This window comes from Abramis brama (genome assembly GCF_963993115.1).
Source record: "Abramis brama genome assembly, chromosome: 4".
NCBI classification, from domain to species: Eukaryota; Metazoa; Chordata; class Actinopteri; order Cypriniformes; family Leuciscidae; genus Abramis; species Abramis brama.
The window spans coordinates 44,582,259-44,607,509 of NC_139966.1; the positions used below are offsets into that span (position 1 = coordinate 44,582,259).

At 37.3% G+C, this 25,251-nt stretch overlaps 2 protein-coding genes across 5 annotated transcripts; both read left to right on the top strand.

The window, feature by feature from the left end:
* The first annotated feature begins 9 nt into the window (after positions 1-9).
* On the top strand, positions 10-8,218 carry sinhcaf (SIN3-HDAC complex associated factor). The gene is made up of 6 exons (XM_084112500.1): positions 10-162; positions 2,647-2,774; positions 2,977-3,076; positions 4,201-4,324; positions 4,411-4,561; positions 4,666-8,218. Exons 2-6 carry the CDS (start codon positions 2,647-2,649, stop codon positions 4,934-4,936), a joined length of 774 nt encoding a protein of 257 aa, XP_083968626.1. The 5' UTR covers positions 10-162; the 3' UTR covers positions 4,937-8,218.
* A 1,032-nt stretch (positions 8,219-9,250) lies between these two features.
* caprin2 (caprin family member 2) lies at positions 9,251-21,170 on the top strand. 4 transcript variants are annotated; one of them, XM_084111759.1, is made up of 21 exons: positions 9,251-9,395; positions 10,767-10,992; positions 11,139-11,201; positions 11,293-11,379; positions 11,465-11,703; positions 12,180-12,262; positions 12,837-12,974; positions 13,068-13,108; positions 13,203-13,454; positions 13,826-13,867; positions 13,945-14,064; positions 14,194-14,278; positions 14,638-14,690; positions 14,794-14,904; positions 15,004-15,090; positions 17,476-17,592; positions 17,696-17,870; positions 17,953-18,123; positions 18,367-18,464; positions 18,921-18,981; positions 19,424-21,170. In XM_084111759.1, the coding sequence occupies exons 1-21, from the start codon at positions 9,391-9,393 to the stop codon at positions 19,984-19,986; spliced, it is 2,817 nt and encodes a 938-aa protein (XP_083967885.1). In that variant the 5' UTR covers positions 9,251-9,390; the 3' UTR covers positions 19,987-21,170. The 4 variants fall into 4 exon arrangements, with proteins under 4 accessions (XP_083967885.1, XP_083967887.1, XP_083967886.1 ...); XM_084111761.1 differs by having other exon boundaries at positions 17,956-18,123; XM_084111760.1 differs by having other exon boundaries at positions 15,007-15,090.
* Positions 21,171-25,251: the final 4,081 nt, after the last annotated feature.

Below are 25,251 nucleotides of genomic sequence, written 5' to 3' on the forward strand. Positions count from 1 at the left end.
AAGAAATTCAGAAAATGGTGGATGGACATCCGCGCATGCGTAAACATTTTACTATACTCAGACAGAAAGTGAGACAGTAACGAGTGGCGCATTGTTAAATGTGTAACGCCTGTAACTCTTGGATTTCGCTGTGTGGTTTGACTTCAACTGATCCAAGTCGAGGTAAGAATAAAGGTCTTTTTCGTAAAAGTTATTTAACAGTTTATATGTGTGCAGAAGATGTCATAATTCGCCTTTCGTAAGGCCCCCTTAAGAAGTTGTGTGACAGTGCGATGCCCGGGTGAAAGCTATCGCGTTCATCAGAAATGTAACAGTAAGATCACTTTTGAAGCTTGCTGGAATTGTTGTACATTTTTTGCTCTAGCATTAAAGCGTGCGGTAAGTTTAGTGTTTACATGGTGCCTATACAGCGCATCACATTTTAGGGCGCTCGCATCCTTTCCTGATGATCGCTGTTAAGTGTTTGATAACAGAATTGATTTATTTGAAGCCAGAGTTTATTTTTATTTCACTAGTCAGAACAGACACAAACAAAAAATGCGTCATAGATGAGTATTTTGACAGAAACGGCCAATGTTGCATTTTAAAATAAACAATTTGCATTCGTAGTCTGGTTGAAAGCCTATATAAAACTACAGCAGTGAACATGCACTCTCAAATATGTGTATTTGGTGTTGCATGCATTAATTAAAACAAGTTTAGTTGTTCTACTCGTTTTGAACTTGCGATGCTGAACTATCCGTCTGACTGCGTGTGGTCTCTTGCTCCGCTGTTGGTGGGTGTGCTTCAAAACAAACCCGCATTTTCACAAGCTCATCAACAACATTTCCAAACTTCTGCTTTACTAACTCAACGAGCTCAGCGTTAATGTAGCGGTTAGAGATCTGCTACTGTAAGAGATTGTGAGATGGAGGCGGTGTCACTGACGCATTTAAACGTGGAGCTTATAAAATCGATATTTAATTTTAGCATTCTGAATTGTTTAAAAGTGTATTAAGTTATTTTATTAAGGAAATACACATGCAGATGCGTGTTTTGTTGCGCTCAATGCTCTTCAGCGAAGTTGTTGCACGGACCGCATGTGTTTACAGTCTCGAGCGCGAAGCATGGAGTCGCACGAGCCACTGACGCAGAGTCGCGCGGAAAACAAAGAACAGCGGTCGAACAGTTCGACTAAATTCAACCGTTCTTCTTCTTTGAGCACAACTGGCATCAAAGAAAGTGCGCGAATTAGTTGCTCGTATAGAGCAGGGTCGTTTATCAGTGAAACTGCAGTGAAAACATGCTGAATGTGTGTTTAAAGATGCCGTGTGGCGTGCCATGCTTCCGCGCGAGCTGGTGGGCGGTGAATGAATACGGCGGGACACACGCACCATTTCACTGCAGTGCGCGCGCGTGTACATTTAAACACCGCGAAACATTGATAATGTCAATTCGATGTTATCTGGATAACTTTAGATGACACACTTATATGTTAATGGCACTTTTGATCGTGGTTTCCGTGACGGCATGACATTACTTTCTTGCCCCCATTTTCTGCCCCTCTTCTCCTCTCAAACGCGTTGCCATGTTGAATTGCGTCAGAGAGCAGAGGCAGAATACAGAAGCGCGGTTCAACACACACTGTACAGAGCTCAGGCTAAACGTTACGTAGAACTCTCTCTCTCTCTCTCTCTCTCTCTCTCTCTCAATATATTTATTTATTTATTTAAATAAAAATACAACGGTTTAGACAGATGCTTCCTCTGTAATGACCCAGTTATACTGTATGAATATGATGCCTCGTGAAGGCACCGCTGCTAACACCGATCTGTCGATGCGCGAGGCCACTGGTGTTGTCCGGCTCCATCATCAGCACGAGGTTATATAAGACGGAGCAGGAGCACTCGGTCCATTAAGCTCTTATCCCATTGACGCGATGATGACTGATGATAACCCATATTTCAGATCTCTCTCTCTCTCTCTCTCTCTCTCTCTCTCTCTGTAACAGAATATTCTATATGTAGGCCTATGCACACAGTACAAATACAGTATACTATACAGCTGTAATAACTACATTTAATAACACTATAATAAATTTATAAATGTATAAAGTAATATGTACACGTGTGTATACATATATAAAATCTATGTACAGAAATTATGAAAATACTGTGATAAAAACAAGACAGCAATAAGCAGTTATAATATTTTCATTTTAATTTGTGTAATTTTTAACCATTATTTCCATGACTTGACAATTTTATTTTAACTAATTACATTTTATTCCAAATATTTCCAGATTTAATATAAACTTACATCATAATATAAATATAATCTTTGAGAAATATGCTGATTTGGTGAAACATTTCTTATCATCAATGTTTAATATTAATATTTATTTTATATTTAATATTTTAGTGGAAACCGCGATACACTACCATTCAAACGTTTGGGATACGTGAAATAAAAAAAAGGTATCACGGTTTCCACAAAAATATTAAGAAGCAAAAACTGTTTTCAACATTGATAATAATGGGGACCATAACAATAACTTTGTTTGGAACTATGGGACTACTATGGTGCAGCCAATGTGTTTAAACGTGTGTTAAATCATTGTGAATCAGCAGAAGTACCAAAAAGAGAGTTGTTTTTCTTGTGTCACAGATGTTTGGCTTTCATAAGCCGAAGATGTACCGCAGCCTTGATGGATGCTGCATCTGCAGGGCAAAATCCTCCAGCTCTCGTTTCACTGACAGCAAACGCTATGAGAGAGACTTTCAGAGCTGCTTTGGGTGAGTATATCTCTGCTGTGTGTGTGTGTGTGTGTGGTTCATTTGTATTAACATGATATTAACATCTGCCTGGTGAAATTACAGTAAGTACAGGATTTGTATATTGTGTCTCTAGAAGAATGTAGGAAATAATGCATGAACTTCGATGATTTCCATACGCATGCTGCCATTACAATGATATAACAATGGGATACTTCTACAGTTTAGGCGAGACTCGCTCTGGTGAAATCTGCAACGCTTGTGTCCTGCTGGTAAAACGCTGGAAGAAGCTGCCCGTCGGTTCCAAGAAGAACTGGAATCATGTAAGTGGCACTTACACAGCAACAACTCCACTGAAGTCACACTTACACAGCCTCTTGTTTATCACACTGAGTCTTTTCAAATCCATTTTCGAACCATATTGTTCCAGAGCAGCTTTTCACTGAATCCCCTCTGAGTGGCAACTCCCTATAAGATTATAAAGTAGATGAGGATGAAACCTTGGGAAGAAATGGGAATTAGTTGGTGAAGCCCACATCCTCAAACAATTTTCTACATGCACAAATGTGTATTTGAACAGATGTAATAGTATTAATAACAATTAGCTACATTGTATTAATCAAAGTATTCACTAATTTCAACTCAATTCAGTACGATTCTAATGAAATATAATGCAGTTTAATATGATATATGAAAAATAAGGTGATGTAATCATGTTTGGTCCACTGACGAAAATGTTGTAGGTGATCTTAACGATAATAATAATAATAAATATAGATTTATGTTTTGTTTTTGTTAGAACTAATATATATATATATATATGTGTGTATATATGTATGTATGTATGTTATAATAATATCTAAAACACAAATTAATATAAATGTATTTATTGTTTTTATATTTATTTTAACCAGCATAATAAATTGACAATAATTAAATAAATTAAACAATTATAAACCTGATCTATAATAAAATGAAAATAAAAAATAAAATAAATAACATGCAATCTAAAATAAAAAGTCTATAAAATAACAAAATGCCTAAAAAAAGTAGGCACTATGTATTTATTGTACATTTATATATGATTAAATATATATTTATTGTTTTGCTTATAAGTAATATAATATAATTTACATGAAAATAAATGTATTAAATAACTATAAATCTGACATATAAGATAAAACGTGAAACACAAATTAATATAAATGCATTTATTGTTTTGTTTATAAACACTATAATATAAATATTATGACAGTAAAATAATGAATTGATAAAACATGATTAAATAAATGATTATGAACCTGACATATAATATAATTCCTAAAACACATATTAATATAAATATATTTATTGTTTTGTTTATAACTAAAATAATTATATGAAAATTAAATAAATATTACATTGCAATCACTATATGGAGATTGTTATTGCTATCAATTGTTATCAGGTGGTTGATGCACGAGGGGGACCAAGTCTGAAAACTACAGTGAAGTCAAAGAAAGTCAAATCCCTATCCAGACGGATCAGACCGAACCAGATCAGCAGAGTTCAGAAGGAGCTGAAGAGACACAGTGAGTACTGAATCGCAAAACTAAATTAAACAAAACATGAAATTGCTCTTGGCATGTTCCTGATGAAAAAATGTCTTTGTTAACAGATTCAGACGCTCACAGCACCACCTCCAGCGCCAGCCCCGCCCAGTCGCCCAGCTACAGTAACCAATCAGACGAGGGTTCTGACTCGGAGTTGACTCCTGGCTCCGCCCGCTCTCCAGTCTTTTCCTTCCTGGACCTGACATACTGGAAGAGGTATTCAACTCTGCCGAATCAGTCTGATTTACAAGTTTGACCTTTCAATCTTCATCAGAACGAATACTTTTAAATGACATGAGCGTTTTTTCAAATCTCTCTAGGCAGCGGATATGTTGTGGCATCATCTATAAAGGTCGCTTCGGGGAGGTTCTGATTGACCCACATCTCTACAAGCCCTGCTGTCAGAAAAAACAGGAGCAAGAGCAGGAGGAAGAAGAAGAAGAAGAAGAAGAGGAGGAGGAGGAAGAGGAAGACGAGGACAGAGACCTTGAGAAAGAGGAGGTGCAGAGCAGTCAAGAAATTCTCTCGTCTAATCAACCGCACTCCTCTTCCCAAATAAAAATGGAACAGGAAGTGGATGAGGAGTGGTGATGCCACATTCCCAGGGTACTGAATTGGCATTCTTAAGAAGCCTTCGAGAGTCAGAGGCGTAGCGTCGCCCCTCAGACACTCTCAAAGACGTTCTCTCGGATTGCCTTCGATTCATGAGCAGCTGGATCCTTGTTTGTCTTTTCCTGTTTTTTTTCCTCCTCGTTGAGAATGTGTCTCTTTCATTTCCTTTGCAGTCGAAGCAACCTTTATTTATCAAACTGACTGAAAACCTTCCTTGTTTTTCAGAGCCTGGTACCAAGCTATTCCAGTTCACCCCTTCTTTTTTTGTAGATCAGGGAAAATGAGTTTGCTTTTTTTTGCTATCTCACTCAAACACAGAATGCTGGATCTACATATATCATGCGTAGAAATGTAGAGAATCGACTTGGACAGTGACCACAATCCTACGCTGTCACTTTTCTACCCTTGAGCACCATTGTGCCCTTCCTCTGGGGTGACAGTTAGTGTACAGTATTTAGGATATTCCACCATTCCAGCTGGGATATAGCCATTATTTAGGGAAGCTTCTGATCTTTGCCTTTTATATATTTATTTATGTCTTTATTTTTAAGGCCTGCTCTGTTTATTCCCCCTCTTGGTTTGTAGTTAATGGGACAGGACACCTAAAAATGTAAAAAAAAAAAAAAGAAAAGAAAAAAAGAATCTGTCATTCACCCTCATGTTGTTTCATATGGAGCGCCTAAAGGAACTTGGTGATGGAAAAATATGAGATGGGAGGAAAATTATATTTCAGCGCTTTTGAATTCTCTCGCAAAAATTTTGCGTTTGCTCACAAAACGTTAAAATTTCACGTTCTCTTGCAAAGAACTTAAATGATTTGTGAGAACGCAAAAGCATTAACATATAATTTTTCCTCCCTTCTCATTTTTTCCCCCATCACTTTAGGGGCTCTGTAGTTTCAAACCCCTTTAAATTTCTTTCCTTTTTTGCATGGAACACCAAAAGTAAAAAAATTTTTTTTTTGAAGAACATCTGGCTGCTTTATTCCATATAATGGAAGTGAATGGGTACTAGGGTTCCATGTAAAAAAATATATTATGATTAATAAGTTATGACAACATATGTTTTTACATTGCTTTAACTCATCAAAATAAGTTAAGCAATTTTCAACTTTTTTTTTTTAAGTTATCCAAGTTATTCATTTTTTAAAGTCAGTTTAATGTAATTTAAGTTGCAATGACTTAAACATCCAAGTTGATTGTACTTAATTTTATGCAGCAACTATTTTTTACAGTGTTGTCAAACTCCAAAATGACAAAAAGCACCAAAGTACAGTAGTATCTTAAAAATGGACTTGTGTGCCATATTCCAAGTTTTTTAAAGCCATATGTCAGCGATTAAATGTAGTCCATATGACTTTTGACAGACGTGGAACTTTTATGGCGCAGTTTGAAGATTGATGGCGCCAGTCCCCATTCACTTGCAAAAAATATTGCAGGATATTCTTCAAAAAAATCACATTTTTGTGATCATCATGTTTAATGTAAGAAAAGTTAATGATGTGAAGGTGAATAAATGATGGCAGTTTTTTTTTTTTTTTTTTGGGTGAATGGTCACTTTTAAACCCTGATTTCAGTGCAGGTTTTAGCCACTAATGGGCATCAAACTCAACGCCTAGTGTTTTACTGTTCCTCAGACAGCATTTCTACGGTGCTGAAGCAGACTGGGCACGGCCAGCCAAAAATGATGCCTGGTTATCAACACTCTTGTATTCAGCGTACTAATGTAAATATCCAAAAGTGTAGATTTAAGGTTTTTGGTAAAGATCAGTGTCGAGCATGAACGCTAAGGAAAATATTGTCTTGATGAAAATCTGCATGAATTTTGCATGGCCTTCTAAGGAGATTTTTAATTTTGTTTTGCAATAAGTTGGGCAAATTTTTGAGACAGTCCCAATATATATTTTTATATAAATGCAAGAAAAGAACAAAAATGAAATCAGAGTTTGACTACAACTTTGAGATGACAGTGACGTTTAATTATGACAGGGATTTAATTGTCTTCAAATGTTTTTTAGAATTGGATATTTTCAATATTGTCTCACTCAGAGCCAAAAAGCCCAACATTTTGCTATTTATACTGTCATCATCGTATATAGATGTGTTCATATCCCTATCTCTCTCCCTCTCTGCCTTTTGTAAATAGTGTTCAATGACAGATACTGCTTTGTGTGTGTCTGTGTGTGTGTCTGTGCACATGATCTTATCGTTTTGTCCGTTTTTGGTTTTAGATGTTTTTGTTCATATGTTCCAGGGAAAACTCTTTTCAAAATACTAAAAAGCTAAATCAACGTCAGCTTGTACATTTTCATTATAAATTACTAGTCTGTAATAAGCTTTCATATAAGGAGTATTCATACTATATTTCATAGTATTCCCCTATGGTCCAATATGCCTGTCCTGTCAGTTTTTATTATTATTATTATTATTATTATTATTTTATCGTTTGTGATTTCTGTCTTGGATTGTACAAATTACTTTGACTTACAACATACTTCTGTTGAATTCCAGGGGGTGGCGCTAGAGAGTTCATTTGTTTCACACAAAACACTCAATTGCACATTCATTTTAATTTCTCCCTCTGGGTAATCTAATCTGTTATTTAATATCTGCTCAGTTTTGAAATGGGTATTTTGATGGTGGCAGCTTGTGGCTTTAGTGTGAATATGCCATATCATGGAATGACATATATGACTGTATTTGTGGTAACATCCTTTCAGCTGAAGCACCTATATGGGGTTTCTATCGTGTCATCTCTATGACGGCATTATTTGTAAATATAAGATGTGTAAGACTGAACAACGGTTATGATGAATACGCTTTTGTCTTATTTATTTCATATTTATTTGTTTTGTGGTCTTTTTCTTTTTAAGTCTCATCAGATTTTGTCGTAGGACTGACCTGTCTGTCCTAACAACACTGCAATATGGACTGAAAATGCTTTTACACATGTCACAGATCGTAGGCTGAGATTCACTAAACATTATGGAGAACTTCAGGACTGGATAGCTGTAAAAACATATGTTTGTGTGTGTATCCTAAGTACAACAATTTTATTTGATTATTTTTATACTTTAGTTTGAGGGTGTCTAATGCCCACATACCTTTCCTTAGCCTAGTCCTTTAGTTGTAGCGCTACAGGCATGTATGGTAGCTATGCACTTTGTATTCACATTATTAGAGATATATGAAGCAGGTTTTGTATTTTTTTACATATTGTACTTTTTACTTGTTCCTCAATAAATGTAACTTGTGATGGTTATGTGCATTGGTGTATATATGTATGCATTTGGCAGATGCTTTAAAAGCAACTTTTACACTGCGTTCAAGAAGGACATTTTACTAACTCATGCATTCCTTGAGAAGTGAACCCATGACCTTGGCATTGTTTGTGCCATGCTGTTTATACAAAAACTATAGATCATACCAATAAATAACATTAAATAAGCTAGATATATAGGTAACAATGGCTATGAAGAATGGTGTTTGCAACACAAAGGTTGTGGGTTCAGTTTAGGTAATACATGAACTGCATGATGAAATACATGGGTCAGTAAGAAGAAATTAATATTTTCATTCAGCATGGATGCATTGAATTAATCAAAAGTGTATTATAATAATAATAGTAATAAATAAGACATATAATAAACAGATAATAATAAGAAATATTTCTTGAGCACCGAATCAGCATATTCGAATGATTCCTGAAGGATCATGTGACACTGAAGACTGGAGTAATGATGCTGAAAATTCAACTTTGACGTAAAATACATTTTAAAATATATTCAAACAGAAAACAATTTTAAGTTGTAATACTATTTTACAATAGAACTGTTTTTACTGTATTTGTGATCAAATAAATGCAGCCTTGAAGAGAGCATAACCGACCCCAAACATTAAATTAACACTTTTTTTTTTAACAACAAATGTATGCCCCTTACATGATGAGATTTGAAATGGTGACACCATAAATATCAATATTTGAACCCTTTCTAGGGCATGAAGGGAAGTCAAGTAAACAATCTCAGATAGATAGATAGATAGATAGATAGATAGATAGATAGATAGATAGATAGATAGATAGATAGATAGATAGATAGATAGATAGATAGATAGATAGATAGATAGATAGATGAGAGAGTGCTGAGGTTGCGCGAGGGGACTGTCTGTGTGTGTGTGTGTGTGTGTGTGTTTGGCTGTGTGACGTCATGATTGCTCCTCCAGCTGATGGGTTTCCTCTTCTCCGAGGGCATAAAAAGGTGAGAGGCTGCTGCTGTCTGTCCTCTCTGTTTACCCACCGCTTTATTTCGTCTTTCCTCCAGCTCACCGAAAGGCTATCTCATTTGCTTTTGACTCTAAATGAGCTGCCTTCCCACCCTAGTCATCCTAACGATCTGAATCGCAGCAAACAAACTCACACACCGGCAGAGACGCATGAGGTCGGTGAGATATCTGTGCGTTATGTTGTCACGTGCATCTGTGCTTTTATTCGTCCTGTAGCAACTTATTTGCGTTCCCTGCGCGGTCATTTTGGGTGGTGGCACCCCGTCGATGCTGTTTGGGGAGGATTATTCTGGAAAGCATCAAACTCGTGTCGGATAAATGCTTTAAAAGTTGCGTTTTACAATATTGCAGCTGCTCTTTTTGCAATGCAAGTTATTGTAGCTTGATTTGGTGGTATGCTGGATGCATAACCTATGCTTATGGACGCCAGAATTGCATTTGACGTTCTATTGAATATTTGTAAATGGCTGACAGTAAATGATTACGGTTTTACATAGTGCATTTCCGTGGGTGATTCGCCTTTTGTTGTTGCATTTGTCAGTCTGTCATGTAAATGCCATGTCATGGTTGGTGAGCACTGGCGAATGTCCAGACACATGGGCAGAGTTTAGCTTATAATGCAGTAATCAAACAGTGTGTTCAGGCTGCTTTTCGTGCATAACTTCTCAATATATGTCTGCTGATATTTCCTTTTTCAGTATTGCCATTGGGTTACTGAACTCCTTGCATGATGAACAAGGATACATTATATGGCACTATATACATGATTTTAAAGGCAAAACAAGTTTATGTACCACGGGCATGGAAGAGTTATTATACATTAAAAGTTTCTTTACATATTTAATTAGGTTGTTCACTAAAAATGAAGTTTGTCATTTTCTAATTTTCATTAACTAAAACTATAGTAGGCTTAGGCTAGTATCTCAATGATACTAAAATAATGCTGAGGAATTTACACATAATCTGATTGTACATACAAATTATACATAATTAGGCTACATAAGACACCAGTATTGGTGGTATTAAAGTTTAATTAAGGAGGGCTGGTCATGGTCATCATATCCACACTCTTTTAAAATACAGTTCCAAAGGGGTTTTTTCACAGTGATGCCATAGGAGAACCATTTTTTTTTTTTTTTTTTTTTTTTCGTGTGAAGAGTATTTTAATATTCTGAAGAACCTTTTTCCACAATAAAGTATCTTTTGTGCAGTGGAAAGGTTCTATGAATTTTAAAAATGTGTGGAACCATAGATGCATGTCGAGATCACATGACCCCATATTATCAAACTCTATTGGCTGCAAATAAACTGAGTTTGTGTGATGTTGCATTCATACCAATAGGTGTCAGTATAAAGTTTATGACCGCTGTGTTGTTCGTGACATGTATTGCTAGGGCAATATAAAGGTGTATATACTGCACATTATTCAGTAAGAAGTAATTACTATTCCATTCTGAACATGTAAGTCTGTCTTTATTATTATTTTCCACAATAGTGACCTTTCTATTCGTTCCCCTGTCTATCAGAGAGACTAAGATCATGGTTCAGCTGTCACCATCTCGGACTATAGAGACGTTGACCGTGGAGAAGGATGATGACCAGGACAGCCCTAAATCCGGGTCCCCTCGAGTGCTCACCGCCCTCCAGCTCGCCCTTAACCCGGCCGCGACCACCTACTACGGCTACGAGAAGTACATCGAGGACGGCCTCATCTGCCTCAAGCACAAGATCCGTAACATTGAGAAAAAGAAGGTGCCTTAATTATGTTATATGGGCAGAAATGGCACGAAAGAATGAGTTGTATTGTAGTCGGATGGAATTGGTTTTGTTTTACTCGTAGAGCATTAAATGACCTTCTGACTTGTCAAAACAAAGTTTTTTTTGTTTGTTTTTTACAGCTGAAACTGGAAAGCTACAATGAGAGGCTGGAAAAGGGGGAAAAACTGAATCAAGACCAACTGGTAATCGTTTTTTTTTTTTTTTTTTTTTTTTGTGCTGCATTTTGGGAAATGGGGCTTGTTTCAAGATCCCTGATGTGTGGTAATGTTGCAGGATGCTGTGGGGAAGTACGAGGAGGTTGTCCACAATCTTACATTTGCCAAAGAGCTCCAGAAGACCATTAGTGCCCTCACACAAGATGTAAGGCTTATGCATTTGTAAAGTACTGAGCAGAATGGAATTGTGCTGAATGGTTCACTGGATCTTCTGATGCTCTCCGCCGTAGTTGTTGAAGGCTCAGCGGAAGGTTGTTCGCCAAGAGAAGATCATGAGGATCGAACAAGAGAGGAAGCGTCTGAGCTTGATTCTCCAGGTGCAATACGTCCTCCACAGTCTGCAGAGAGAGGACGTCCGGAGGAACTTCTGCAACGCCAGACAACATTCCCGTCATCTGACCACACGGGACACGGAGAGTTTGCTGGATCTGGCATCATTATTGGGATGCAAACGAGACCATAAGATGAGGTTTGTGCTACACCTGATAATACCTTCCGCTCTATAGTCAAGGTTTTTGTATTTTGTTTTTGTATTTGTGCATGGCTCTCTTGGATTCTTGATTCTGATTGGTCAAAAACAACATTCTGTGATCAAGTGTAGTACTAAACTTTATAATTGGGGACTAATTTCCAACATTGTCTATGTCTGTTGAACCACTAAAACCGTTTTCATATAAAAGTGTTTAACGTATATTGAGTGTATAAAAATATTGATTTTATGTGCCAGGTGTGTAATAGTGGGATAATGTACAGTAAAAAACCCCAAAAAACTTCAGGATGATACAAGAGCCACTCTGATTTATTGTGCAATTACTGGCTTGACTGTGTTGTCCTCAACATGTGTATCTGTGGGTGCTGGTTATTTTTAATGCTATCACAGTACTGTATTTGATGTCTATTCAGCCTGTTGATGTGACATGGTCTTCCTGTTGTTTCCTGCTCTAGTTTAGAGGATCAGATGGAACAGGCTGCTATTGTTTACTCTGAGCTGCTGGAAGGGAAAGAAAGACCAGTTGCTGGCTCGACATGTGAGTTTCTAGCTCATTCTCTGATAGCCAAATTAATTTGATGGCTTTTCACGTGTTATCTAATGAGCCAGGATTTTTTTCCCTCTTCCTATATATATATACATTATTTATTATTTATACATGAGGGTGAGTAATTACTGACAGAATTTTCATTTTTGGGTGAACTAACATTTTTGTTTTTTTTACCAATTGTTTATACTAGTGATTTATTTTTATATAAATAGTCACTGGTATATAGTATTTAATAAATAAATTAAATGGCATACATTGCACAATATTGGTTTTTACCATTAATAATGGTAAATGTATTGTATTTTTCAAGGCATATTTTGTTATGTACGTGTAATTCAGCAAAAATAACCTTTTTTTATATATATATATATATATATATATATATATATATATATATATATATATATATATATATATATATATATATATATATATATATATATATATATATATATATATATATATATTTGTGTGGATGAAGGGGCGTTTGAGACTTGCTAATAGGGCTGTGAGGGCACAAAGTCAAAATGTTTTGAATGTGAACGCTGTCGTCTTTCCACAGATAAGCACATGAAGGAGAAGCTACTTCAGCTAGTGGACTGTGGCTTTTTTGACCACGTACCACTTCCTAAAGTTGACAGTCCAGAGAAGACCGAGGCCGTAAAGGCTGACCCTCCATCTAGGCCTTGTAACCTCTCCAGTGAGATTTATTCAAATTTAACATCCAGTTTTTAATAATTTCAGCAGCCATTCTTTTACTCTAATACATGCCATTTATATTTCTGTGTTTTAGCACTGGTGAAGCTGAGCTCAAAAGAAGTGCCTCCCAAAGAGGTAAAAACAAGTGACCCTGATCCTTAAGTCTTCAACGCTATAAACTGTGTTTTGGAGAAACACAAGCAAGTCAGTAACTTCTGAATGATGCCAGTTTCTTAACAGACGATACCTACCTGAAACGAACGTCGCTGAGCATAGACCGGATGAGAAGGCTTCGCCCCGTAGCTGGAAGGATGAGTTTTTGGCTATGAAGCAAAGGGAGCCACCGGACTCATGGGAAATGGAGCTTTCTGATCCTCCTGTATCCTCTCAGTCCCCCATACAGAAGCCATGGAAAGGGGCAGCAGGATTGATTCCTAAGACTACAGACATCCTGAAGAGACCCACGGTTGACCCCAAGGAGGTGAAAATCTTTATTTTTATTTACTTTTCATTTTAATATTTATGTGGGACCCCCAAAATGGAAATGCAACCAGAACAAATTATTAAAATATCTGGAAAATAACAGTGTTTACCTCACCATATCCAAATATTATTTTTTTAATAAAAAATGTAATTTAAAGTGCACATTTTTTTAAATTGTGAGGATTTTTTTCTTATTATTGTATGGACCCCTAAGGTCACCTAGGGCTCTGCGGACTGTAGTTTTAAAACCCATTAAAAGTTGCTGCTTGCACGACTGATCTTCCATGTTGGCAATTAGCTCAGTTGGGCAACCGTTTAATATGTAACAAGGTCATTTTTCTAACTCTTCACGTGTGTGTTGTCTTCTAGAAACGTCAAAAGAAGACCAAGGTGGAGCAGGACTCCAAATCAGTGAGTTATTTAGATCCATCATAAACTCATTTGTTTCAAAGCAATTTAATCATTATTTTTATGCTTTATACTCTCAGACTCCTGTCGCAGTGGAAGTCTTTAGCTCTCCATCTCCGTTACCGCAAGACCCTGTTCAGCGTAAACAGCAGCTGGAGACTCTGATGGACCAGATCTCTGGCTCATTCAGCTTCATGCAGGCATGCATTTAAAGGGGATTTTTACATTAAAACGCAACGATACTCAATTCAATTTTCCCATTTTTTTTTTAAACAAAGATCTTTTAGAAAAGTAAGTGTTCAGAGACTTTTCCTCTATTCTGTTCGCAGGAGTCTCATCTGGATGGAGAAACTTCACCTGTAAACGGTCGTGCAAAGAGATGCCATCCATCTCCAGGCTGCTCTACTCCTCTTGGTACACGAGCGCTCCATATTGAAGAGACCGTTCTCCCAAAAATGTAAATTCTGTCATTGCTCAACACTCGTCGTTCCTAACCCGTAAGACTTCGGAACACAAATGAAGGTCTTTTTGACATTTTGATACTTCAAAATGTTCATAGAGAGATCTTAAAAATAATCCATATGAATAGTGGTTTAGTCCAAATTTTCTGAAGAGAATTGGTCGCTTTATATGACGAACGGATTTAATTTAGGCATGAGGGAGAGTAATAAATGACAGTTTTAATTTTTTGGGTGAATTATCCCTTTAAGTTGCACATTAAGATTAGGATGGTGTTAAACTGATATTGATAGTCTGCTTCTTTTAACATGCAGCACAAAGGGAACTGACAAAAAGCCCATCAGATAGTCTGCCTCCGTCCCAGCTGGTGAGCATGTTTGACTTGATATGAGAGCTTATTTTGTGTATAACAATAAAAATGAGGTCAGCCTTTTCTGTGACTGACTGCATATGACATGTTGTGACCGTAGAGCACTCCATTACAGATTCTGCTGTCTGGAGAGGGTAAAGGCTGTCTGTCAAATGGAGACCGTTCTATAACCAGCTCTGACCTAGATCTACACCATGAAGATAAGCCACATGTAAAGATTTTTTTTTTGTGATGGTACATATATTGAATGTAAGATACCAAAAAGGCTTGTAATCTTAAATATGCTGTAATGGTATCTGTTGTTTGTTAGAAGCAAAGTGAGGGCTTCACCTCTCCTCCACTGTACCGCAGGGGATCCTCCATCTCAGTCCCTCTAGAAAATCAAAGCACTGTACAGGTAAGAACTTCACGGACAAATAATTCTCATTCATGCTAAACGGAGCGCTCCTAAACCCTACAGAGATTGAACTGGGGATTTTTTTTTTTTTTTTTTTTTTTTTTTTTGAGATTTTGAAGGTTCAAATTTAAGGTTTAAAAATGTTATTTAGAGGTTTTAGTTGCGTACATTTGATTTGGATATTTAATATTCTCATTTCCACTTTTTACGTTTAGATTACTTTTGCCTTCATCTAATGCTCACTTTAATCTTTAATCACAGTTAATCTTTAAAATACCAATAGTCTAATCTTTACCAAATCTCAAAATGAATGGCAGTTTTGATACTGTACACTAATGTTGTGGTGCCTAAATTCCTTACTTGGCCAAATAAATCTTTTTAAACTCGAAGGTAATTATCCATACTGTCTATGGTAATTATCTGAGTTTTAAGTTTAAAGGTCCCGTTCTTCGTGATCCCATGTTTCAAACTTTAGTTAGTGTGTAATGTTGTTAGAGTATAAATAATATCTGTAAAATTATAAAGCTCAAAGCTCAAAGTTCAATACCAAGCGAGATATTTTATTTAACAGAAGTCGCCTACATCGAACGGCCCGTTTGGACTACATCCCTCTACTTCCTCCTTTAATGACGTCAGTAGAACAGTTTTGATTAACCTCCGCCCACAGGAATGCTTCCTCAATTCTACCGAAATTCGTTTATGTACTTGCGCACTTCTTATAACTTACTGTGTTTACTCAGCTCTTACGGTGATTTTCTGAAGTAAAACTGACGCTTCATCTTTTGTGTGATGTACAATAAACTTTATTAAACTCATCAGTATATGTTTGATCATCATTCGGACCTGGTCCGAAACAGCAGACTTGTAGGCTATTAATAAATAATGGATACATACAAGCAGATGACAAATACGTTATAATAACCGTAATTAAACTACTAAACTATACCTGTTCCATCTCTATACAGCACTCTGACTCTGTAGGCATTATTGTCCGACTCGAAATGAACACCGTTACTGAGTGTTTCTGATATTATCATCATTCCGTGAGATGAAATTGTCCTGACAGACTGAGCGCGAGCTCATGAAGCTCCGCCCCCTGGGTTGTCCAGCAGCAGCTTATTTGCATTTAAAGGGCACACACTAAAACAGCACGTTTTTCTGAGCCCCAAAAAATGACAATTTAAACATGCTGTAAAAAATGATCTGTTGGGTATTTTGAGCTAAAACTTCACATACACACTCTGGGGACATCAGAGACTTATTTTACATCTTGTGAAAAGGGGCATAATACGGGACCTTTAAAGGGTAACTCTCGCCAAAATGCAACCTAGGGTCTTTTTGTTAATCTACCCGAGGCAAACTTTCATGTAAAAGCATAATTAGAATGGAAACGCCACTTAAGTTTGACCATATTTTCGTTTTCGGTCAAATTGCCTTTTGAATGGGAGTGCTTGGGGCACTACTATGATGGCATCAAAAATCGCTATTTTTAAAACACTAAGAAGGCTCGACACAACATGAAACTTTGCTTGAAGTATCACCAGGGGCTCTACACATGAACTCGAGCATTGAGAACATTGTTTGTTTACACAGTTTACTAAAAAGAAAGATTTTGAACAACTCACTCACTGCGTTTCCGTCCGCAGCCATGTTGTCAGTCAAAAATAGTCAATCTCCAAATGCAACGTAACGGGGAGGAGAGTAAAGATGGAAAGGTCCTAAAGCTTAGTTCCATATAAATTCACGGATAATTTTTGTCATTAGTGAAAATCAATATTGACCTTGTATTTGAAAAAGGATCCTCATAAGAAACAATACTAAAATTCAGAGTCGGTTCATTCGCATTCGGAGATCGACTATTTTTGACTGACAAAATGCAGCGGATGGAAACACAGCGAGTAAACTGTGTACGCAATGTTCTCAATGCTCGAGTTCATGTGTAGAGCCCCTGGTGATACTTCGAGCAAAGTTTCATGTTCTGTCGAGCCTTCTTAGTGTTTTAAAAATAGCGATTTTTGATGCTATCATAGAAGTGCCCCAAGCACTCCCATTCAAAAGTCAATTTGACCGAAAACTAAAATATGGTCAAACTTAAGTGGTGTTTCCATTCTAATTTATGCTTTTAAACGAAAGTTTGCCTCGGGTAGATTAACAAAAATACCCTAGGTTGCATTTTGGCGAGAGTTACCCTTTAAATTTGCAGCCTTGCAAGAAGGTGATTTAAAAGTTTCTAACCCTGAGCTCAGGAGATTTAGAAGACTTTGTGGCTATGAGTGTTTACAAGTGGAAATTTAAATGACTGGAGATGTCATATGGTGCCATGGAAATGACTATCCAGTGCTTTTAAAACCTTGTCTGGGATTGACTATTTTTTGTATGTGTCAGGCAGGAAAGCAGATGTTATGCAATGGAGTATCAACCTCTGTGGTTGCGCAGACATTTACAACCCCACCTAGTCACCGATCCATCAGTGCAGAAAACAACTTCCACAACATCCACTCTGTGAGGATGTTGTTTATCTCCATATGCTTCAGATGACCCTAACATCAATTCCATTTCATTTAATGCAAAACATCCTATCTGAAGCCTCTCCTCTCCTCATCAGGTGTTTAACGTGGCATCTTTGCCAATCAGTGAGAGCTCGGGGATGAAGTCAGATGAGAGTGGGTTCTCTGAGTCTATGCATCTGAGTTACACGTCAGCCAAAACCCAGAGTTATTCCACCGCAAGCACCCAGACGCCACCTGAGCTCAACCTACCTGAAGATGACCTACAGATTGGTAAAACATGACCTACAGATTAGTGACATTCACACTCTCTCACACTGTTAGATTTTGTTTCTCTAATCATGCATTTTTGCAGAAGGCCAGTACCAGCTGGAGTGTCCGGTCAGTACAGCTGGTCCCGCGTTCTCTACCCCTCAGCCACAGTCTCGTCTGAGTCAGTCCTGTTACCCCCGCGGTACAGCGAGAGGTATGACGCGTGCAGGCAGGGGTTTGGGTCACTCATACAGATCACCTGGTGGCTACAGAGGTACCTTCCTCTTCCTCGGTCTCCTTCACTCTTAGGCTTTCTTTTTTTTCTTTTTTTGTATTGTGTGCAGATCACGTAATGGTGATGTATTTTCTGCTCTAAACTTTAACACCGAGCCAATGCATGAATTCTCTTGTTCTTGCACAAACTTTATATACTATTTACTATACTAGTTATCTTTGGAGCAGACCTGGATTAATAGTATAAAACCTGCATTTTTCTTTCCTTCTGACTTATTTCCAGGTGGTTATGAGGCGTACAGAGTGAATATGCGTTCTCCAGGAGGGGGCTTCATATCCCAGACACACAGAGACCCTGGATCTGCTGTTTATGTATCCAGAGTAAGTTTGTTTTTACTGATGTACTTTATTTGCTTAGTGTCAACACCAAAACAATGTATATTCACGTTGTGTTGTAGGCATTGCGTTTTATATCTATATCTATATATATCTATATCTATCTATCTATCTATCTATCTATCTATCTAAAAAAAATTCTATTAAAGGTAATGTTTAGTTTTTTTTTATTTAAAGTTGTATTATATAAAGAACAAACCAGTACATTTTATATTTATATTGTGCTGTAGGCATTATATATTATATAATTTTATGCTTTTAGTTTACTTTATCTTATTTATTTTTGGGTTTAAGCCATTATAGTTTGTTATAGGTCAGGGTTACTAATGCCATTTGTTACATAAACGGCAAAATTCATCATTTTTGTTTTCGTTGTGTTGTAGGCAATATTTTAGATTATATATTATATTGGGTCAGTTGTGATTTTTGTTTTACCAATAGGAAAACGGGTATCAGCAGAGCTTCAAACGAGGTGGAGGCACAGTAACTCAAAGGAGCAATGGTATGAACAATCTCCCATACTGTTATTTTGTAAAAAAAAATATTTAATACTGATATTGTTAAGTTAAGATGTGAGGAAAAGTGTTGGGGGTAAAGTAATGTGAGTTATGTAATTCAATTACTTTCAAGTAACCAGTAAAGGAAAGCATTAATTTTATATTTACAACAAAATCTGAGTTTTTCAAATAAGAACTTTAAAAAAAAAAAATTATAATTATTTTTTTTAAAAACACGCAAGCCCAGCCCAGGTGAGGAAAAAGTAACGCAATGCGCTTTTTCTATGCAATTAGTTACACTTTTTTTTTTTTCTTTTTTTTTTTTTTAGGGTGTAAAGCAATATTTTAATGCATTACTTTTTAAAAGTAACTTTCCCCAACACTGGTGAGGAATGGCTCATAATAGATCGAAGTGATGTTCTGTCTTTGTCTCTTCCCCTCTTTAAGCTGGTTGGAGTGACTCTTCTCAGGTGAGCAGCCCAGACCGGGAGGGTGCGTATCCGCTCGACTCAGGAATCAGTGACACTCTCTCCATCCCGCCAATGGAAGTGCCCATCACACCCCAGGGCCCGCACACTATGATGCCCGTACACGTGTACCCGCTCAACCAACTCCGCGTGGCTTTCTCCGCCGCCCGCGCGGCCAACTTCGCCCCTGGCACTCTGGATCAGCCGATCGCCTTCGAACTTCTGCACACCAACCTCGGCGAAATGTTCGACACGACCAGCGGCCGTTTCACCTGTCCCGCCGCCGGCACTTACGTCTTCATCTTCCACATCCTGAAGCTTGCCATCAGCGTGCCCCTGTACATCAACCTCATGCGCAATGAAGAGGTGATGGTGTCCGCGTATGCCAATGACGGCGCTCCGGACCACGAGACCGCCAGCAATCACGCTGTCCTCCAGCTGTTCCAGGGTGACCAGGTGTGGCTGCGGCTTCACCGCGGCGCCATCTACGGCAGCAGCTGGAAGTACAGCACCTTCTCTGGTTTCTTGCTGTACCAGGACTGAACATCTATCTCTAAATGGGCACAAAAAGGGAGGATGGGGCATTTTGGATGTTCTTTGAAAGCTACTCTGCACTTTATTGCGCTTTTGGTTACGCATGGTGCAACTGCATGTTTGAAAGATGTTCAATAGTACAAAAGTCAGTGTTAAAGCTAATGTAAGATGTTTTGCTGGTGAACGTTTACATAGGTTTACCTGGGTTGTTCTTTTTATTTAATTATCATTTAATATACTTTTTTTTTCTTTTTTTTTTTTTTTTAGTGTTTTGAAAGTCTTTAATGTGTACTTGGGTGCACAAACCCGTAACCCAAAGTAGCTGCATTTAGTGTGCACTAAACTGAAATCCTAACATTCTGAAACGTCTTCTGGTGCTTGTTAGATGGCCCTGTATTCTCGCCTGTTCACTTTAGATGAGAGAAAGAGAGAGAGAGGTTTCCCAGCCATACAAAAGTCTGCAACATGGTGCCTTTCTGTTTTTTGGGTCGTTGAACAAACATCGCTTTGCAAGAATGGAGGATTTTTTTTCTGGTAATACTTGACATGTTGAGCACTTTAAAATGACTTGGTGGCCTTGTTGGGGTTTTGGGTGTATGTGTGCTAATCTGCGTGTTTGTCTGTGGAATACTGTGAGTGAATAAGTTGAACACTGACTCCGCCGAGAAGGCGTTTAGGCCAAAATTGCTCCCTCTTGTGCCTGAAATAAAAATGTGCAGTTCACTTCTGTGATGGCTTCATTTGTGCATCAAGTAAAGCTGTGAATGCGGTTTAAGTTTGCAGCTGGTCTAGCTGTTTAGGTTAGTGTCAATGCAGATAGTGTGGGATGTTTACCTCTATTAAAACCAGTCTCACAGAACTTGGGCTTCCGCTAATTTTCATCTCCTGAAGTTGCTTATTGCACTCAGTTTGACAACTTTCAGATTTGTGACTTATGGCAAAAGCAGTCTTTATAACGAGAAGGGGGGTAAAAACCCAGGTTAAACGGGTTTTCTGTTAAAATGTGAGTTTTGAACGAAAGTAAGCTTACAATATGCATCAGAGGGTGTCAGAATGCTGACAGGTTTGTATGTTTTGATGTTCTGATTTCTTTTTTTTTGGTTTCCACATCTACGGTTATCATTTAATCTTATGATTCTTGTAATGTGGTTTTCATTATAGCTAATCTCCGTATAAATTTATCTTTACATATGCTTATGTTTATCTTCCTTTATGGGTGTTTTTATTCAACTAGAAGTCCCTTTGAAGTTTACATACACTAGCTCCAGTTCAGGTTCATATAGATTTATTTATTTTATTTTTTTGGTGACACTTTACAATAAGGTTTCATTAGTTAACATTAGTAAATGCTTTAGTTAACATGAAATATCAATGAACAATACTTCTACAGTATTTATTAATCAATCTTAATATTAACATTATTAAAATCAAATGTATATGTTATCATTAATGCACTGAGAACTAACATGGGCTAACAATGAATGAGTTTTTAACTACCATTAATAAATGCTGTAACAAATGTATTGCTCAATGTTAGTTAATACATTAGCCTACAATAAGGTCTCATTTGTTTACATTTAGTATAAGTGCCACCATTTATTTAATGAAATGTTTATATTAGTTTAAAAATATAATTTATTAAATTATGTAGTTTAATTGCAGTTTGTGATGACATTTTAGTTTGAAATCACATTTTAAAAGAATAGATTTGTTCAAAACAAAGTTTATGTATCTTAAATTAAAAATAATTCTCATGTTCTGCATAATACAATTACAACTTGACTGAACATACAATAAAGTATGTTTGTTTCGGATGTGTTTACACATGTTTTTATGCTCGATGTCTGCGACCTTGCAATAAACAAGTCTATAAACACCCTTATATTAGAAGGTCCCTTGGAAAGGGTTAATGAAACCCCTGATGATCATATCACGTAATCGCGAGGATAGTGCATTGTCTCGTCGTGGATGTTTAAAATGTTTAACATGAGCACAAGAGGCCGCTGTTGCCCAACTCGTTGATCGCGTCTGTACTGCGCGTAATGGAAAAACAAACACATTCGTTCAGTAGGACTTCACGCGTCTCTCGCGAGAGCTTCTAATCTCAGATCACTTGAGTCCTGCCATGGGCCATAAATGTCACAATGCACAAATGTTTACTTTCCATTTATCAGCCGAGTGTGTCCCCGTGTATTCAAGTTATGTTCTACTAGTACTAATGGCTTTTAAGATTACGATTCATATTGATTTTGTCGTGATATCATTTGTGCAATGCTAACTGGCTTTTTGGCTGACTGTCTAGTCCATGCTAAGAAAATGTCTGATATTATAATCCCTAAACTGAAATTTAACCTCATGCTAGTCTGCATGGCAAGTATGTCTGCAGTCAACCTGCCCAGACATGATCATATAATACCCTCCCCTTCTTAAACCTAGTTTTACCCCCCTGTATTAGGTCATGTCCCATGTGAACCCACTGCTCCTCCTCTCCTGTGTTCTGCGAGGTCCCAGGATGGCTGGGATGGTCAGCTGTTTTCTTGCATGCCGTGGTCTGGAGATCCTTTGCTGGACTTTGAATAAAGGGACTGTACTGTTCATTGTGTCCTTTTAAACAAACTGTTCTTTATAGGCAAATGTGTTGTCTCTTTGCTTTTGGGGTTTTGGGGGGGATGGCAGGAGAGTATAAAATTCCCACTTCTCTTTTTCCTAGTTTCAGCCTGAGGCTTTTCTGATTTTCAGTTCAAAACAATGTTGAGGTCATGAGTCATATTCTGAGAAAGTGTAAGTTTGGGAAGACACCATATTCTGTGGTTATATCCCTGAGATTACCGTCATAACCAAAAGTCAACAAAGAAACTACTAAATAGCTGTAGCTACAGGCACAAAGAGAGGGTAAAGTTAACTAATCGAACATGACTATTTCTTTCGATTCAGTTTTGTTTTTTCAACAGTACCCAAAATAATACTTGGAATTCAGCTGTTTATCAGTGGAAGACTGCAGCTAAATGGTGATTTCACAAGCCACTTTCAGAAAATGGGTCATTGTTGTAATGTCTGTTCTAGCAAGTTGAACATGTGGCACTCCCGGCACTGTTTCAGGCATTTATACAATCATGTGTAATTTGATAGTCACCTTGCCTTGCCATTTTGTTTTTTTTAATCACACCAAAAATGAATAGTAGCCTACTTTTGATTTTTTTTTTTTTTTTTTTTTAAATCATGTACATTCAAGCTGTGTTGGGGGTTAGGCATTTCAAGTAACACGAGGTACGTCATCAGATTACTTTTTCAAGTAACTATAAAGTAACACATTACTTTTAAATTTACAAAAGAGTTGCTTTTTCAAATAAGTAATGCAGGTTACTTTGTTCTCCTATGTATTAACAGCTGTCCTGTCCTCATGTTGAGAGAAATCAGGAGTAAGTGCAGAGGCGTTGTGTGCGCTGTGTGAATATGATGGATTTTGTAGTTCTAGACTAAATGTGAGCATCTACTCATCTCACTTGCACAAAAACAGATTCAGTATTCCTCAAAATTAATAAAAACAGTGAACTGCAAACTCAGAATATCATGCAAATCTGCAATGAAATGTTTCATTTGATTGAGCTGTGCCATCCACTGTACAGATGTGAATTTGCATTTCCTTCCCGAAACCAAAATCGCCCACTATACCCTCAAATAGGCCATTATTTGAGGGGACAGCCATTTGTAGTGGTGTCTGAAACCATATTGTAATTGCTCATTCAATCCCACATTGCACCGCAATAATGAGTCAACAGCCGATGTACGCTCAACGGTTGTCTGAATTCGCTCACTCATTTTCATTCACTCCTTTAAGTGAACTGTATTAGTGGACTAACGTAGGGAATAGTGATTGTGGGTTTAGGGGGTGATTATGGATTCAGCCATTGATTCCATGTTTGACGTGAAATGGCCTTTACATTTTCCAATATGTATTTTTTTGTTATTAAAAAACAAACAAAAAAGCCCGGTCCAAGTGAGATTTTTTTTTAAAAGTAACATAACATTACTTTTCAAGTAACGCAATTAGTTCCTTTTTAGGGAGTAACGCACTATATTGTAACACATTACTTTTAAAAGTAACTTTCCCCAGTCGAGTCTTTCTAATCAGATCAGTAGCCTTAAAAAAAGCAGTTTTATTTTATATGCAGTGGGTCCCCTCATGGGGGCAGCCATTTTGAGATCACATGACCAGCCTACTGGAAATACTACTCATTTTATCTTGTTAACCCCTGTTATTGGACATTTTCGTCCATAGAAGAAATTATTCATGACTGAGAGCATTTCTTGGCAACTGAAAACTTTTGCATTTTGCATTGAACATAAATTACTCTGTGTACCTTTAAGGTGCAAATCAGGATAGTAATTGTTTTTCTTGTTTTTGACTGAAAAATATATATTGTTAACATTAGTTTATGCTATTTGGCTAATACATGCACGGCATTTGAGTTGCAAAAAACTGACTGTCTGCAAAACAGGAAAATGAACATTTGCGTGCACTGTCTTGCCCAAGCTTTGGCAATGTTTTTCAGATGTTTCCAATGAAAAAGTCATTTTATGGCTTGCATCTGTGTAAGAAGCGAGTAAAAGGATTTTAGAATTGCATTCCATGAAAAGTACTTATACGACAATAAGTTTGTGCTGTGGGTTGGACTGGTGACAAGACTAAACTGTAGCCTATGGCCAGATTTGTTCACAGAGCTACTATTGAGAGATGTTAATAAATACAGATCCATCCATTGCTGTATAAATGCTCATTGTGGATGATAAATTAAGATTACTTGGATCTCCTTTTGTCAGCATAAAACTTTGTTCATGTTGGCTTTTATCATTGTGTCGTTGTGTGTTTACTTCTCTTTTTTTAATCACTTTTAGCACTGACATTCTCAAAAAAAAATCCTTAACGGGGAAAGGCCGTGTGCAAAATACTTCAGCATAAATTCCCAGCATAACATAGCAGGAAATCCCCTTTCAGAGGTCCAATCCAACACATTTGCTGGGTGTCTTGCATTGCATTGTTGCGATATGCAGTGCATGATGTGATGGGGTAAATATCCTATTTTCCGCCCAGGAAATAAACTCTGCAAGCTGCGATGGGTTTGTGATAAGATTTGCGTCTGATTCTGCAAATCCTGCCGTGTTGTTTTAATCTCTCTGATAACCATCTTCTCATAACAAGTAGTAAATTGAAAACAACTGAATTGCTAGTTTGCAGGGAACTGCAGAAATGTGTTGCCAAGGCGCATGTAGAAT

Coding starts and splice junctions, on each gene's coding strand:
- sinhcaf (XM_084112500.1), top strand. CDS start 2,647: ATGTTTGGCTTTCATAAGCCGAAGATGTACCGCAGCCTTGATGGATGC. Junction 2,775..2,976: donor GACTTTCAGAGCTGCTTTGG/GTGAGTATATCT, acceptor ATACTTCTACAG/TTTAGGCGAGACTCGCTCTG. Junction 4,325..4,410: donor GAAGGAGCTGAAGAGACACA/GTGAGTACTGAA, acceptor CTTTGTTAACAG/ATTCAGACGCTCACAGCACC.
- caprin2 (XM_084111759.1), top strand. Junction 13,109..13,202: donor AAGAAGTGCCTCCCAAAGAG/GTAAAAACAAGT, acceptor GAATGATGCCAG/TTTCTTAACAGACGATACCT. Junction 18,124..18,366: donor ATCACCTGGTGGCTACAGAG/GTACCTTCCTCT, acceptor ACTTATTTCCAG/GTGGTTATGAGGCGTACAGA.